This window comes from Mya arenaria, chromosome 15 (genome assembly GCF_026914265.1).
Source record: "Mya arenaria isolate MELC-2E11 chromosome 15, ASM2691426v1".
NCBI classification, from domain to species: domain Eukaryota; kingdom Metazoa; phylum Mollusca; class Bivalvia; order Myida; family Myidae; genus Mya; species Mya arenaria.
In genome coordinates, this window is record NC_069136.1 from 11,893,812 (window position 1) to 11,912,089 (window position 18,278).

The window sequence follows — 18,278 nt, forward strand, 5'->3', positions numbered from 1 at the left end:
TACGTTCAGGCTACACACACACGGTCCCGCTGGTTGAGCATATATATGCAAGGTGGACCTGCCTTCTTTACTACTACTTTTAGGTAGGTTTGAGAGCCCACTTTTCCTTTTAGAGGCTGTTCCACATCCGAGTGGCCTCAAAGAGGAGAAAATTATATCATATTAGCTATTCTTACGGATGCCACATCAACCGGGTTTTAAATTGCATGTCTTAAAGGATACAGGGTTTTTAGTATATTCTGGCAAATACCGTACAGATTTTAATAGCGATGCATCGTACTCTGCTCAAATGTAGTGTTTGCAGATGAACTACATGAGAAACAAATACACAAGTTGATGCGTAATAATTGAAATCAACTTTGTATTTTTTTTTCAATTTTGTCTGTGTAGGTCTTGCTTCATAAATGCCAAACAACAAGACAGTAGTTGAAATTGGGTCTAATAAAAGATAAAAGGTAATGAGGTTAGAATTAGTTGTCAGATAGTTGTTAAGTCATTGAATGATATTCAGTTGTTTAGCTGCTTTTTGCACATTTCATAAATCTGAGTATCAATATTTAATAAACTATCTATCTCAACGCCTAAACATTTAACTTTCTCTTCACAATCAATAGTGTGATTAAGTATAAGTTATTGCTTCATGTCTTAAACTTACATGGAGCCCATTAAAGTTGCCTGATATCTGTTAGGGTAAGCCTGCATTTGTTTGAAGGTAAACCAGTATATCGAAATGTTACGTTCTTCTTCTTCAAAACATGATCGTGACAACATCAGGATTGATCGAAGACGGATTTCAATGTTAAGAACCTTCATCCGCACATTTTGCAGGAAAATATACACGAACTTGATACTGATTATAAGCATAGTGTTGATTTCACTATCTCCTATTTCATTTAATACACAAAAACAGTGTAATTGACATCACTAAATGACTGATTCCAGTAAAAAGCACCCTATTATGAACAATACATTGCTTTTACGTTAAAAAGCCGAAAAACTAATCAAACATATTTTCTGTTTTTCGCTCCTTTTAAAAGTGTTTAATGTTTGTTATCAAATAACCCGTTTTAAAAGATGCCTATACCTGAAGTCATTCCGGTGACCTTGATCTATAATACAATTATTTGTTGATCTAAAAATCAGTATGGGATCTACAGGTACTAGCCAAGATACTCACGACGTTTTATATACAGTTTGTACAAGCGTTATTTTTTGTTGATTGGAAAAAGAAGAAGAAAGTTAATTTTCGACCTTACCCTTTGACCGTCCGGAAGAAATATCTGTTCAAGTTTTCCTTAATTTAACCATGTCATTATATGGTGTTCCTAGATTGACTTCATATACTACTACTTATCCCAACACATAAGCATACATACTCATATGTATGCATCTCTCTATATCAAAAAGGGTTGGAAAATCATTATTTTTTTCACTTTAAGCAATATTTTGTTCGTCGATAATTTGCTGGCTCATTGGCTGTAGTGAAGAAATATATTCATTAAAGACTTCACTGACATAGAGAATGATGGTGTCAGACTTTCAGTTATCCAGTTAAAGCACTTTTTGCACCGGGATCGACAACATAGTATTGTTGTAAACGGGATCCTCTGTAATCACATGGAAAAGGATCAGAAAAACAACGATGTCAAGTGGCTACTCATACGGATAATAACGGTTTATATTGCATTCGGGCTTTGAACCAAATAATTGATTGTATCAAATTAAACGTACGTTAAAAAGTTACATAGTTTTTTGTGATTACTTTTTCGTCTTCATTGCGTCTGTAGAAAAACTTGTAAAACATTGTTGCACAAATTGAGATTTGTACATATCTCGAACGTTATACATACATCAAATATCACTTAAATATGCAGGATTACACCACATACTGTACAAATATATACAGTGTTTATACCTTTCTTGGCATTTTCGTAGTAGTTGTGCGACTTTGAATTTGACTCATCCAACGACGTGTACACCTGAGAATCATCATGACTGAAAAATAACGTAAGCTGCAGTCTACGAGAATGGATATGCGTGCATAAATACAAAGGTACAATTGCAGTTTAACAAAATCGAGTATCTTTTAGGTGTTATTCACTGTACTAGCCGAACAAGTAAAGTGCTATTCTGCAACTAAATGCAATTCTTTCAAAACGGAACATTGTTTGAAAGCCAACGATGAATACATGTACCGAGACATATCACCATACACACCATTGTGTTTATAAAACGCTTGGTGTTATATTTAGGAAAATACATTAACATTATTGTTTGTTGTTTAATATATTTATTTACTAATTTGTTTCAAATGGTAAACATCTTAATTCATAAACAGGTGAATGCTAAAACCCTATACAAATTGTTTTACTGAATGTTTTACATTAGGATGCATTCTTATCACATAAACTAAACATGCTGCGTCTTACAGTTTCAATACATTATATTCATGCTTTTATCTTACCCATTTTCTCCTTTTTCTGAAATTAAATCGATAGTAAACATTGAAAGGGACATACAAGTATGTTTGTGTTATTATTTCATTATCAATATATTTTTAAGGTGCATTTTGAAATACCATGTCAAGACTAATAATGAAAAGATTAAGTTTTATGGTTATGTTTCTTTTTACTCTTGACTACTGTGCTTGTTTCTGTAGTTTCTTTATATAAATACTGTTCCGTTCACAATAAGACATCATTCATTTATATCACTCACTTTGGTAATTCAAGCTTGATTTAATGCAAACTTTGATTTACCATTTACGTTTTTACTTTATTCTGGATTGTTGGGATAAGAGTGAGGTTGTGCACACAAACTAGTTTAAACCCTCAGTAAATCTTAGTGATTTAAAACATATGTGTTAGATGCTTCCTGTCCTTGGTTACGAGCGATGTGGTACAAGTACAATTCATGTTGAAGACAGATCCCATCCTATGCGATTGCATTGAAAGGAAAAAAAGGAAATGATATTGAATTACCAAATTAATTTGTAATACTAACTCAGAGCATCATAAACCGATGTATCTGTTTTCATTGACGATTCCACGTACGTCTGGGCTGCTTTACAGCTGGAGCTGTCTGTACCAGATCTATCAATTATGACATACACTTGTGCAAACTCTATTTTAATTAATGGCAATTATGCTTGATTAATTTAATTCAGGAAAACAGTTAACTAGATTTTCCAATTTTGAAATCATTTTATTCAATAAATCGTATATTATTGTTGTACTTGATATGGAAACATTTTTAGTTTCGTTATGCAATGATTGGTCAAAATGTATTCAAGAATGACTTTTTACCAATCAAATAATTTCAACACTAACCAAAATATAACATGTGGACGATTTAGTAAGGTTGTATGCGATTGGATGATAGACATTCGATTTTAAACTCATCACATACGTTATACTTGTACCTGATGTATGCATGCTATTACGTCTGACAGTATTAATATTATTAATTCCATGTTTTTATCTTACCCATTGTCTCCTGCTTCTGAAAATGAATTCAATGGTTAGCAAATTAAACCGTTATACATGTATAAAGGTTTATACATATATTTCAAAATTCAATATGTACATACATTTTTAAATACCATGATTGTCAATTCCTATCATGTTTTGATCAAGTTTTGATAACAGTAATTTGATATATAGTTATATACACATGGACACCAATTACTCACAACAACATTATAACCACTAACGTAAATTGAATAAAAACATAACATATGTAGTTCATGATACTGACGCTGCTTTAAGAAGGATGTGGTTTTTATTTCGGTTTAAGAAAGTATTTATCATGAGATCGCATGTATCAAAGATAAAACAATACTAACTTATCATATTCAATTGTAATACTAACTAAGAGCATCGTAAAACGATGTATCTGTTGTCTTGGATAACTCCTCGTACGTCTGGGCTGCTATACATCCGGTGCTGTTTGTTCCAGATCTGTTAATTGACACAAACACGTTTCCTGACTCCATGATCATGCATGATAATTATGTTTTGTTAGTTTAATAATGGAAAATTGTTTCATAGATTTTCAGCAATAGTTATCAATTTATTTGTTTTTAATCAGATCTAAGATAAATATAGCTATTCGGATTGAATGCTCCAAAGAACGGACATATTTAAGCCAAAATATGTTTTACAACATACAGATGTCTTGTAAAGTAGTATACCGAGTAATGAGCAAAGTAGTTCAGTGTCATTTAATGCTGAAGAAGAACAGTTAGCAAAGTAGCTCACTGTCAGAAAATGCTGAAGATGAGCAGTTAGCAAAGTAGATCACTGTCAGTACATGCTGAAGTAGAACAGTCAGCAAAATAGTTCACTATCAATATATGCTGAAAAAAAGAGTTCGCAAAGTAGTTCACTGTCAGTACATTCTGAAGAAGAATAGTTAGCAAAGTAGTATACTGTCAATACATGCTGAAGAAGAACAGTTAGCAAAGTAATATACTGTCAAAACACGCTGAAGAGGAACAGTTAGCAAAGTAATATACTGTCAGTACATGCTGAAGAGGAACAGTTAGCAAAGTAATATACTGTCAATACATGCTGAAGAGGAACAGTTAGCAAAGTAATATACTGTCAGTACATGCTGAAGAAAGAACAGTTAGCAAAGTAGTTCACTGTCAGTACATGCTGAAGAAGAACAGTTAGCAAAGTAGTTCACTGTCAATACATGCTGAAGAAGAACAGTTAGCAAAGTAGTATACTGTCAATACATGCTGAAGAAGAACAATTATCAAAGTAGTTCACTGTCAGTACATGCTGAAGTAGAACAGTCAGCAAAATAGTTCGCTATCAGTACATGCTGAAAACGGACAGTTAGCAAAGCAGTTCACAGCCATTACATGATGACGAAGAACAGTTAGCAAAGTAGTTCTCTTTCATTACATGCTGAATATAAACAGTTAACAAAGTAGTTCGCTGTCAGTACATGCTGAAGATGAACAGTTAACAAAGTAGTTTACTGCCAATACATGCTGAAAAAAGAACAGTTAGCAAAGAAGTTCACTGTCAGTATATGCTGAAGAAGAACAGTTAGCAAAGAAGTTCACTGTCAGTATATGCTGAAGAAGAACAGTTAGCAAAGTAGATCACTGTCAGTTCATGCTGAAGAAGGACAGTTAGCAAAGTAGTTCACTGTCAGTACATGCTGAAGAAGGACAGTTAGCAAAGTAGTTCACTGTCAATACATGCTGAAGAAGAACAGTTTGCAAAGTTGTTCACTGTCAGAACATGCTGAAGGAGACCAGTAAGCAAAGTTGTTCACTGTCAGAACATGCTGAAGAAGAACAGTTAGCAAAGTAGTTCACTGTCAGTACATGCTGAGGAAGGACAGTTAGCAAAGTAGTTCACTGTCAGTACATGCTGAAAACGAACAGTTAACAAATGAGTTTATTGTTAGGACATGCAGAAGAAGAACAGTAAGCAAAGTAGTTCACTGCCAAAATATATTGAAGAAAAACAGTAAGCAAAGTAGTTTACTGCCAATACATGCTGAAGAAGAAAAGTAAGCAAAGTAGTTCACTGTTAATACATGCTGAAGAAGAACAGTTAGCAAAGTAGTTCACTGTCAGAACATGCTGAAGAAGAATAGTTAGCAAAGTAGTTCATTGCCAATACATGCTGAAGAAGGACAGTTAGCAAAGTAGTTCACTGTCAATACATGCTGAAGAAGAACCGTTAGCAAAATTGTTCACTGTCATTACATGCTCAAAAAGAACAGTTAGCAAAGCAGTTCACTGTCAGTACATGGTACAGAAGAACAGTTAGCAAAGTAGTTCACTGTCAGTACATGCTGAAAACGAACAGTTAACAAATGAGTTTACTGTTAGGACATGCAGAAGAAAAACAGTAAGCAAAGTAGCTCACTGCCAATACATGCTGAAAACGAACAGGTAGCAAAGTAGTTCACTGTCATTACATGCTAAAGAAAGAACAGTTAGCAAAATAGTTCACTGTCATAATATGTTGAAGAAAGAACAGTTAGAAAATTAGTTCACTGTCAGCCTATTCTGAAGAAGAACAGTTAGCAAAGTAGTTCAATGTCAGAACATGCTGAAGAAGAATAGTTAGCAAAGTAGTTCACTGTCATTACATGCTGAAGAAAGAACAGTTAGCAAAGTAGTTCACTGTCATAATATGCTGAAGAAAGAAGAGTTAGAAAATTAGTTCACTGTCAGTCCATTCTGAAGATGAACAGTTAGCAAAGTAGTTCACTGTCAGTCCATTCTGAAGATGAACAGTTAGCAAAGTAGTTCACTGTCAGAACATGCTGAAGAAGAATAGTTAGCAAAGTAGTTCACTGTCATTACATGCTGAAGATAAACAGTTAACAAAGTAGTTTACTGTCAAGACATGCTGAAGAAGAACAGTAAGCAAAGTAGTTCACTGTCAATACATGCTGAAGAAGAATCGTTTGAAAAGTTGTTCACTGTCAGTACATGCTCAAGAAGAGCAGTAAGCAAAGTTGTTCACTGTCAATACATGCTGAAGAAAAACAGTTAGCAAAGTAGTATACTGTCAGTACATGCTGATGAAGAACTGTAAGCAAAGAAGTTCGCTGTCAGTACATGTTAACGTAGAACAGTTAGCAAATTAGTTTACTGTCATAACTTGCTGAATAAAGATCAGTTAGCAAAGTAGTTCACTGACAGTATTCCACTGTCATTACATGCTGAAGAAAGAACAGTTAGCAAATTATTTCACTGTCAGTACAACCAGACGTAGAACAGTTAGCAATTCAGTTCACTGTCATTTCATGCTGAAGAAGAACAGTTAGCAAATAAGTTTACTGTTAAGACGTGCTGAATAAGAACAGTAAGCAAATAAGTTTACTGTTAGGACGTGCTGAAGAAGAACAGTTAGCAAATGAGTTTACTGTTAGGACATGCTGAAGAAGAACAGTTAGCAAATGAGTTTACTGTTAGGACGTGCTGAAGAAGAACAGTTAGCAAATGAGTTTACTGTTAAGACGTGCTGAAGAAGAATAATTAGCAAATGAGTTTACTGTAAGGACGTGCTGAAGAAGAACCGTTAGCAAATGAGTTTACTGTTAGGACATGCTGAAGAAGAACAGTTAGCAAATGAGAAAAACGATTTATAAATTAGTTCACTGTAAATATATGACTAAGCGGGAAACCCATGAATGTGTATTAGACAAACAAAAGTCTTCACGGAATAGCAACCACTTACACGGATTGTCCATTTTGATAAGCTGAAATAAAGAATTTGGTTTAATGACATTAACAAATGTTGACATATGTATTCACTGTCGATACATACATTATTAGGTCAATATGGCCATACCATTCAAACATTTATATACATACACTAAAATTAATGTAAGTCAAAATGAATGGACGTATAATGGAATAATACGGTGATACAGTCTATACATAATTATCATTATAAAATGTACCAATCATTTTTTATCAATTAAACTATAAAATATAAAAATAGTATTTGCATTTTTTCACATTTTCAGCTCACAACTAAACATAGAGACCAAGAATTACAGGCGTTTGGTAACGATTGGACTAATGTTACACCAATGTAATAAAAATTAGATTATTTGGAACATAAATTTCCTTAAAATATGGCTCAGAAGAAAACATGCTTCTATTTGACTCAGTTCCAACCCATTTCTTCTATTTTAACTAACAGTGACCTTGACGGTTACAGGTGGCCTAAAACGCAATCTATCCAATCAATGATAGGTATCCATGAACAAACTTACATATCAAGTTTGTTCACAATATGTTAACTCTCACTAAATTTATTATGTACTATAGGTGAGTTTGACACCGCTAGCGCACCCGCCCGCTCGCCTTTCCGAACAACTACGTACGACAATCTAAAAACCAAGTTTCACTTTGTGAAAAGCTTGTTCAAAATCAATTTAACAATATACTAAAGAATATTTTTAAAACAGATGTGTTGCTTAAATGTTGTAGGACTTCCCTCCTTTGTAAGAAACATATAACTACATGTATGAGTACATATTGTGAATGATAAAAGTTCCATATTTCATATACCTGTTTTTTTCTTAAAATTAGTGTTTCATATATATTGATATTAAGACGATGACAAAACATTTCTCATATTGTTCATAAATATAGTGTACTTATCAAGAAAATAATAGGATGAAATGTTTTTGAAACGAGTGAGATAAATATTAAACAGAAAATAAAATAACCTGTTAATACATTAAATATTAAATGGTATTTACGAAACAATGACAGATACAAGTTGTGGTAAGCACTAATATCTCATTCTATTTGTTTCATATAATTCTTTCTTTACTTTTGTCAAATAACTAACACTTGGAAGGCTATTTACATTTTAAACAGGAAGTTACTGTTACTCTATGATAAAGCAGCAGTTATTTCCGTTTTGTATACGTGAACTTGATCGATGACATAAACTCTTACCATCATCGTCCTGCTGTTGACTGGAATATTGGTTCATTCTGAAAAATAATTAGTAAACTTTGTATAAACCATACATTGCATTGTTTTAAAACAATTTGAACATAGTAATAGGACATACAAAAACCAGTAAAAATGGTCGAAATCAATTGATCTAAATTTTTTATGCGCGTTGGCTTAAGTCAAAACCAATACATCCAAATCAAATATGTCCTTACTGGCCCTTTTTTAATTTGTATCTGTGTCTGGAGTTACCTACAACGTAGAGAGGCGTATCATTACGTCGACATTACAATTTATAGAACTCAAATACATGAGAAAGATGGTTTATGTAGGGCTAGGTTTATTTAATCAAGAAAACATGGTATTGATGATACCAATTAATTAATGTGACAGTTTGTTCCTAAACGCGCTTGGTACGGTATACACAGCAATATGCTTTAACACAAGACCTTAACAAGCAGTATGTTCCAAAAAGCCATATCTTGCTGCAGATAAAACTAAACTTGGCAGAGAGGTTATTGCTATTCGATGCGCCTACTTTATAGTGTAATAATTTTAATTCATTTTTTTTGTACTAAATAAAACCATCATTATTGTTACTTGCATTGTTTGTACCCACTAAATATACATCAATAATCACTCAACAGTATAACATTTAGCATCGTTTACCTGATGTTCTGAGCCTTTTCACAATGAAGATCACTCCAATAATTACTAAAACTGTTGCAATTCCACCACCGACGGAACCTACGATAAATGCAACCGGGGAATCTGCCTTTTTGCCTTTTAAAATAATCATTTCACGTAGTAAAGTATAATTTCATTAAAGTGAATAATACTATTTATGTATAATATTTAATCTTTCAATAAAAATAGAAAGAAAGAACTGCATATGGACTAGCGATAAAAGCAGGTTGTTTGATTATCCAGAGCATACTTCTTAATGCCAATGCAGGGTCTACAAAGATTAATATACATAAGAACAATTTATTTTTTATACTTCTAAGATATTTAATATCTGGATGAATATAAGCCCTTAAGTGTGTTTGAATAACAAAGTATAAAATTTGCACCATTTATAAAGAGGGCGTATTTAAGCATTACTGCATAGCAAATAGATATTCTTTCAATATGGCCAAACACATTATATTTTCCAAACTTTTATAAATAAATTTTATAAAACATTAGTTTTAGACTACTATTAAGAATTATAGCTAGTCTCGTATTCATAAACGCCCGTTCGCAGTAAACCGGGCGATTTGCACTCAAGGACAAGGTTCCACCATGTAATATTATTTAGCCCATTTCTAGAAATTTGAAAAAAAAGGATCCTACCAGGTATATGCTTCAATGTTATGAACGTTTCGTTTATTGTTGGAGAAAAACCTTCTCCGTTGGAGGCGTAAATTGAAGCAATATATTCTGTTTTGGATTCTAAATTTCTTAACGTGTAATTCATCTCTTTTTGACATTTGAATTCTATAGATTGTGTGATCAATTCTGAAGAATCGCCCTTCTTTGCATAGGTGATGTAAAAAGTTTGTGGTGAGCCGTTGTCAAACCCAGGAACCCAGGTTAACACAGCACTCCTTTCACTAATTTCCTCTTGGATTACATGGAAATCAGTAGGCGGGTCCGGTTTTTCTGCAAGTGAACAGATGCCAATGAGCAAAAAGACGCTACTGTTTCTTATTCTATGTATGATTTAGTGTCTTTAACCTTTAATACGAACATGTTCTGTATCGTTTACATGTGTATGGGATTGTCATGAGCTATATTTGACCATCTATGTAACCTCTGTCGGCCCTGTTTACCAAGCCATGCTTTACATTTACAAAAAAAAATGTTGGGTCGAGTTTGTAACAATTTGTAACAATTCAGATACATATCTTATAGTACTAATTCACGTAAGTCATGTTACAGTAGTAAAGCTCATTACGAAGTAAAGCAGGATAATTGGTTTATAAATAACATATATATAAAAAGGAAAATACTTCTTGATGTAAGTATTTAGTAGACAAAATATATGACAAATATAGGACCAGTAAAGTACCTATAGGTTTAAGGTGCAACCACTCGATTAATCGTGAACCAATGCCGTTAAAGACTGAAAATTTGTACATTCCGTAGTCCTCTATTTTAACGTCCCTTATTGTTAAAAAGCTGGAAAGGCCTTTAGTCATAACATCAAATTTATGCATTCCATCCAACGAGTTGTTACAAGAACCCTTGCTTTCGTTGGTGCACCTCTCCCAAGCAAACTGCGAAGGTTCTGGTACTGGGAAGGCAACTATTGTATACGACAGTGTCACATTGTCATGTTCACGGGCGTTGTAATTAAGTTTCACATCAACTCTAGGAGGTTGCCTTGCTGAGCCTGGAATAATCAACATTCATAAATCAGATGTTAATGCTAATGTAAAAAGTCAAGCTAATCCGACTCAATTTTTCCTCTTAACGCTTCACGAGGTATAATCTCTAATTGATATGACGCTTAACCGTAGAACGACCACCCTCGATAATAAGTAGATAGTTCAAAACAAAATACATTGAATCGTCGAATGAATATAATTATATGGTTTCATTCGACTAGTAAATAGCTATACTTGTTAAAAAGATATGAATATGTTTATCAGGGTTGTTTTTTTATCATTTCAGTTAATGGGATAAAAAGAATTACGATAAACTTATGTCTGTATTTTTTGAAAATGGTTTATCAGCTTAGCTTAAAAATAGTGTTATATTTTTCTGACAATTAGTCTGTGATTGTAAGATTTTGGCACAGTTGAACGAATGCACCATTCATGTTTGTCTTCAAACGCGATTGAAACGGGGTAAAGCTAATTCTCGTTTAGGCGTTTTTGGTCTATATATTCATCAACGATCTTTCAAATATTGTTACACTGTGTAGTAAAACGTATACGAAAACCAACACATTTCTACGTATATTTCGCCGAAAACAACATTGGCGTTGTAGAGATGTTTATATAAGTGTTCAGTTTATGGCAATTTAGCTTGTCATCAACAGTTTGTCTGCAATTTAATCTATCAAAGCTTTTTCTTCTCTCCATCCACACATTTATTTTTGAATTTCTACAGACGAGTATGGAATACTTGTAAATAAATCATTATTGCATTAAAATGCGAGCGATAAGTTTATGAATTCTTAATTGCGGCAAATGAAAAACGTAGAGATTTCAACCACGAACGAAACGGATAAGCACCAACACGACATACTTGTTTATATTTATTTACTTATTTACCCCACACAGTCTGTTTCAAAAATCTCACTTTAAAATATAAATATATTCTTTTCATGCAATGTGCGCCTGATTTTACTTGTTTGCGTTTTTGGGACGAACGAACAATTTCCATTCAATAAAGCATCTTATCCTCTGATCGCCGCCACTCGGATTTGAACAAAGCTTTCTTCTAGAGGCACACGGGAACTATACGTAAAACCTACGCAAGAATGATAGCAACTTGTCTGATATGAATTCAATAACTTCGTTTTAAAATATTCTTTATAAGAGATTTACATCAGTTGTAATTGGATACTGTATATATTACAAGAGTTTTAACAAATAATAAAAATGACTCAGTTTATATCATAAATACTAATGTCATGGTTTTAAACGCCAATTTCACCAAAACGTTACTAAAATATTCTCACATTTTTAATGCTATTCATTTATATGACTTCATGGTTAATGTTTTTACAATAGTTATCTTTCAAAACTATATAATGGCGTTATAATATTCACCTTGGCTTTATTTATATAAACGACAACAACCACCTGTATTGCATGTAACCTTGAAGTATGATTCAACATAATGTATTGATATTTGTTATCCATAATGTATGTTTTCTTCCGATTAATGTGATTTAATGAACAAGTGTAGTTCAATGTAGTCCTCAGAGACGGAGTCAGAAAAGGTCCTTTGAAATGTCAATATTGACCTGTCTATTTATATTAATGTACATTGACGAATTTATTTGGGGTAGATCAATATTGCAGTATTGACTTCTGAGTCACGAAAATCTCAATTTTCTATTTATAGAGTTCAATATAGCGTATTATTCTGTTTATAAAAGATGCTTACTGTATAATGATGAGCGGTTTCCTTATAAAATGTATTATATAACATTATAATTTATATCCTTTATGACGGCTCTATTATAAATTTAAAAATAAGTAAAAATAATTAAAAATATATTTCTTGTCGAAACGGCAACTTTGGTGTGTTAAAAACTAACTAACTACCTGGTAGATATTTCAAAGTTCAACGATAAAACTACTTACATTTGACAAACAAACGGAGCGAAGCGTTATCAGCCGTCCCATAATGGTTGTATCCTGAGCATGTATAAACTCCCGTGTCAGAACATTCAGCCGTCATTCTATGTATAAGTTGATGTACAACAGGTCTTTTTAGTATTGTCTTGCCATCCTTAACAATGAACATATGCGAAGCGGGGTTACTTTCTAGAAAGCATTGCAGTTTGTTTGTTGAAAGCTCCTCAATTACTACTGATGTGTTCGAAACGTCGTTGAGTAGTAACTTTAAATGCTCTGCTCCATCTGAAACACCATATTTAGTGATGACTTATTTGTTATACTTTATGCCTTTACAATAAATAACACTCTTGATAACAGTATAAACATGAACATTTTTGTCAATTTGCCAAACGAAGATATTAACTCTGACCTCACATTATGTTGGTGTCAGTTTAAAAGGCTTGGGTTTATCAAGTCTGATTTTAGTTGAAATAAATCAGTAACACACAATGTAAACTCTTTAACCATAGTGTCAATTAGCAAGTAATACCCTTTTAATTTATGCGAAAATATATGAGGTCACTAGACATCCTTATTGAAAAGGATTGCCGATAACAGTCTTTATTGATTATCTAAAGAATGTATTTTTCCTTTCCAACATTGTCTGTGAACTTACTGCCCAAGCGGATGTATAACATAATGATACTAGTACACTTTATGCAGCAAATCCAAACATGCATATTCATATTGTTGTGTAGTTGCATACATTGTTAATAATAAATTATTGTTCCCTTTTCAATTCAATGAGAGGGATGATGTGTGTTGGGTGGGGGTATTTGATCAGAAGTTTACATCTGAATATGAAGTGCTTTTTTCTGGCAATAATTGCTCAGACTTAAAATTTCAGTGCAAAATGAATCACAATTCGCGGCAGGTTTTTATTCCTAGCAAAACCATGTTACAGAAGAAAACATTTGAATTATGACTGTACACAAATATGTCGTTAACAGGGTCTTTGCTATGTCAACATCAGGCTTTCTGACGCTGCTTTTCTCACCTAATGATTTTCTTTATCCCATACTATGTTCGTAAAATTCAAATTTTATGTAAGGGTTTTAAGAGGTTTTAATGAATTTTAATGTATTAAAAGTTTATATAAAGTTAAATAACATTGTAAAAGGTGTGTCCTTATGCTATTATTTTCATCATTACACGAATGTATTCGTCTACCTATCAGATATATTGGCTGGATAAATGCCAGTCGTTTGGAATTGGCAAGTATTCTTTCATTTAAAAAATACAATTTGGAATGGTAAATTGGGGATTTAAAGTGTAGTACTTGACAAACTATTTAAATGCATTTGGCTGTAGTTGTGCCAGCAACTTAAAAGTGGCCAGTATTTTAAAGATCATTAAAATGGTAAATTGGAGATTTGATATTGAAGTGCTTTGTCTAATTATCTTATTACATTTGGCTGGAGAGTAGACAGCGGCTGGAAAGTGGCCAGTATTTTAAATATCATTTTGGTGGTAAATGGGATTTTTATATTTGAATGTTTGTCTAACTGATTAAATACATTTGGCTGGGAAGTGACCAGCGGCTGGAAAGTGGCCAGTATTCAAAGCAATGAACGTGTTGAGGGCCTGGGTGAAGAGTAAAGTAAATGTCGAAACTGATTTTTATGACAAAAGAAATAAAGAGATGATGACTAGATGAGGTCAACATCAAGTTTTGTTTATTATTCACCTAAAACTACGTTAAGACTTATGTGTTAGATCTGTTGATGTTTTTTATGTGAAAGAAGTGTAGTTTTAATGTAAAAATGTGTGATGGTGTACGTAATCATTACAAAAGATGTTGTAAAGACGATTGGTCAGATGCAAAACGACTCAACATCGGGCCGTTGTCGTCATATTGGCGAAAAGCCAACGAATAGCAAGCATAAAAAGGATTTGTTCTCAGTCACTGATTTATGTTGAGTTTTATTCCGATTTAAGGTTATGTACATTCGTAACAACTTTGTGTTTTTTAAGTAAACATTTATATAATAGTGTTTGTTACCAGTTATTTTTTAAATGGAGTTTTGAGGAACATTAACAATATCAATATTACAATATCGACGCAAAGCTGTGATAATGCAATGAGTTTCTTATGAGCTGGTGTTATAATATCATGCATAGAATGGATAGTGAATTGCTGTGTATTTTGTTTTAATGTACATCGGTAAGATGAGCTAATCGGGAAGATTGACGGTTTTGAAAAGCACTTAAAGGAAAAATAAAACGTGATGAGAAACAAGAATTTGAACGATTGCAAAGTGGAACGAAAGCAGTAAAAATCTGACAATTTTTCTCAAAATTAATTATTCTGGACATTATGGCCAGGACTGTAAATGTTCCCACAGAGAAACGATTGCCATGCTCATTTCAAGGTTATCAAGTCTATCGGGATCAACAAAAGTTTACAGCGGCTTTGGTTGTTAAGATGTTAAGTTATAAGGAGGAAAGAGTTGTGACTGGAGCTTTCAATGGTCAAAGATTTGTCTACCCTTATCGCCTAAATAATGTATATTATATGTCATTCATTTCTGGCCTGTTCCAATTACTATTTTAGTCTTAAGTATTAAGTAGTAATATCATCAAACGGTAACATGTATACAAAAATCGATATTCATCAATATGGGGAAAAAGAACATATTTGTATGTGTAAATATGTTGATTTAAAGTGTGTGCGACGAATGCTCGACAAGTTTTTATATGTACTATTTTTCATAATTGAAATTAATTGAAGGTGTTCTTGTAAGTTCGTAACAGTGATGTTAATGAACAGTCTTGATTAGTGACGTAATACAGTAAAATAAGAGGAGAAATGCAAAATCCGCTATGAGTCGTAGAGAAATAGAAAACACATCAATTTGACTAATTTCATGGAAGTGTTATCATGTTGAGATTAGGCAATTTCAAATTGTTTGTGTAATTTTGACACTGTTTTTTTAAAAAAAAACAAATGGAAGGAATCCATAATCTTGAGCTACGACCTCATGTCACAGAAGATCAGAACGCCTTACAGTTAATGGGCGCGCTATACATGCCATATATGCATATCCAAATCATGGCTTTTACAGGCCGTCTGGAGTCATTTATTATAAGGAAGCGATGATTTGGATATGCTATGGCGTGGATATACAAACTTATTTTGTGACTTTTAAGGGGATTGTTTGGGTTAAATCATATGATTGTGCATTAACCCATCCCCGTAGAAAAATGCAAAGCATTTACAACTTTCAATAATGATACTTTTCAAAAACGTTTGCAAAAGGGTGTATATAAGAGTGTAACGCACCATACCCAGCAAACATTTTATGTTGGACTGATATCGGGCCAATATGGAACATTTTATTCTGCCCGACATCGGCATTTAAATTGGGCCGATATCAGACGTGCAGTACAGCTCAACATCGGGCCGATGTCGTCATATTGGTAAAAAAGCCAACGAATAGCCAACATAATGCCGAGATCCATTTCCGGCCCTATTCTCACACAGCTGAGTTGTCATGTTCAATGACAACAGAACAAGATAGTTAAAAACAAGGATTTGCATTGGTTGGAAGAAAAATAATAATACGAAGTAAACTTAAACCTACAGGCATAATCTATATTCGCAAATTCCTACATAAGAAAAGAAGCTTTTTGATCATACAATTTTTTATTACCAAAGTAAAACAAATAGGGTTATCACAGAATGCAGATAATATCCCCACAGCCAAATGTATTATCAATATACACAAATAATAATAAACATACATGCCATAATATACACCTTTTTCTATAATTTATAAAAATCATGAAATCATAAGCATATTTGAACTCATAATTTTCCTTGACTGATTTCGCTTCTTATTTTTTGCAAAATAAAATATGAATTAAATAATATATCTAAAATATATGTTCTATAAGAGATTTTTCACAAATAAAATAGATCAACAACAGTTTTAACAAATGGCAACATTGTTATTTTTAAAACAAATGATGAACTGAATAAAAATATAAACAGAGATATATAAGTTGAGATTAATGCGGTTTTGATATCATATTGACATTTATTTTTAACTGTATAACTAAACAACAAAATAAGACTAGAAATAAGAATCAAATCATTACAGAACAATTGAGGTAAAGCTCCTGCATTAAACATTTTTATTTTTTATTTTGTTCATCCCGGTGATCCAGCGATGCACTCAGCCACCTGTGCCTGCCCCCTTTCCAATCTTCTTTCCCTTCAACCATCTCTGTCCGATGATGTCCTTATCCAGGCAACATATTTATCTCATACCTCTGCTGCGGTACAAAGACGGGACTTCATGACAGCCTCTGTAAAGTGCATGTACTGTTTACCCGATCAACAGTTAAGGTGTTTTTTCAGGAAATCAGTACTTTCAAAATCCATTTACACTGAATTGCGTTACTGAAATTCTTAATAGGGTTTTTGACAAAATATGAATTGTATGTTCTGTTATTTGTATAAATTTTGCCTTACATCCCTTTTTAAGGCAATTCTATACTTAATTTTCAACGAAGGTTAATAATGGTATATACCTGTAGAGGTGCGTGTAGTTGTTGGAGCAACTACTATTATGCTTGCAGAGCGGTCCTGCTATTGCCACTGTCAGGTAGTACCTTCAATTGCTTTGGTGGTGTTGTCACAGGCATTTCGTCATCCTCATCTGATTAATACACTTTTGCTCTGAAAGGACATCCCAAGAATATTAAACATTTTCTGTTATGCTCGCAGATGCATAAATAGGTAAATCGGTAAATCCTGATCATGTTTTCGATTTCGGTTAATTTTTAGGTTGGCTTAGTCAAATTGCTTTTTCTTAAATGTAAAATAGCCTACTTTTTATCAAAGATTTCCATCTCACTCAATCAAATGTATCATAAAAATATGCCATCACAAAAAAAATTAAAAATGCAGACACATCATCATGACAGACGTAGCTATCATAGTATGAAGAGCTTAATATAAGTTATTACGTCGTGTGATGAAGGTACAAGTTACATACCTCTCCTATGATCTTTACCGCAAATCAGACTATTTCCATTTTCTGCAGCTTTGATCGTACCACATTATACGTACTGTAACTTAAAATGTATGTCATTTATGATTGATAATTGATAACACAACTTTTGTTAAGTTTGTCTACAATAGAAGCAGATAGATTTATCGTTCAAATCCAACCAAAACATCAATATTATACTTTGCTTTTGTATGCTTATGATTGTACATGCTATTTATATGCTGATTTTTAATTTAAATCATGAACCAACGAAAGACAAAAAACTAGTCACAAACATTTATTACACGAATTTCTTTACAACTTATTTAGTTGAATAAAAGTATTTATTACTTTCAAGAATAACACTAAAGAGTATTAGGCTAGTCCTATAACAATGTCTTATATTCATGCGATCAACAAAGACTCAAACAGTACCTACCATAAATTAAAACCAAAAATATTATTCCACTTTTAACTTCTCTTAGA

At 32.9% G+C, this 18,278-nt stretch overlaps 1 protein-coding gene across 1 annotated transcript in view; it reads right to left on the bottom strand.

The window, feature by feature from the left end:
- Positions 1–2,460: 2,460 nt before the first annotated feature.
- The window catches only part of LOC128219109 (nephrin-like), a 35,911-nt gene continuing 20,093 nt past the window's right edge, over positions 2,461–18,278 (bottom strand). Inside the window, exons 7-17 of the mRNA XM_052926930.1 lie at positions 12,760–13,038; positions 10,509–10,832; positions 9,791–10,099; positions 9,125–9,238; positions 8,671–8,707; positions 8,456–8,493; positions 7,218–7,239; positions 3,871–3,959; positions 3,486–3,501; positions 3,004–3,092; positions 2,461–2,480 (exon numbers count right to left, since the gene is read on the bottom strand). Coding sequence (XP_052782890.1) covers positions 2,461–2,480; positions 3,004–3,092; positions 3,486–3,501; positions 3,871–3,959; positions 7,218–7,239; positions 8,456–8,493; positions 8,671–8,707; positions 9,125–9,238; positions 9,791–10,099; positions 10,509–10,832; positions 12,760–13,038 — 1,337 coding nt within the window. The remainder of the gene's footprint in view (positions 2,481–3,003; positions 3,093–3,485; positions 3,502–3,870; positions 3,960–7,217; positions 7,240–8,455; positions 8,494–8,670; positions 8,708–9,124; positions 9,239–9,790; positions 10,100–10,508; positions 10,833–12,759; positions 13,039–18,278) is intronic.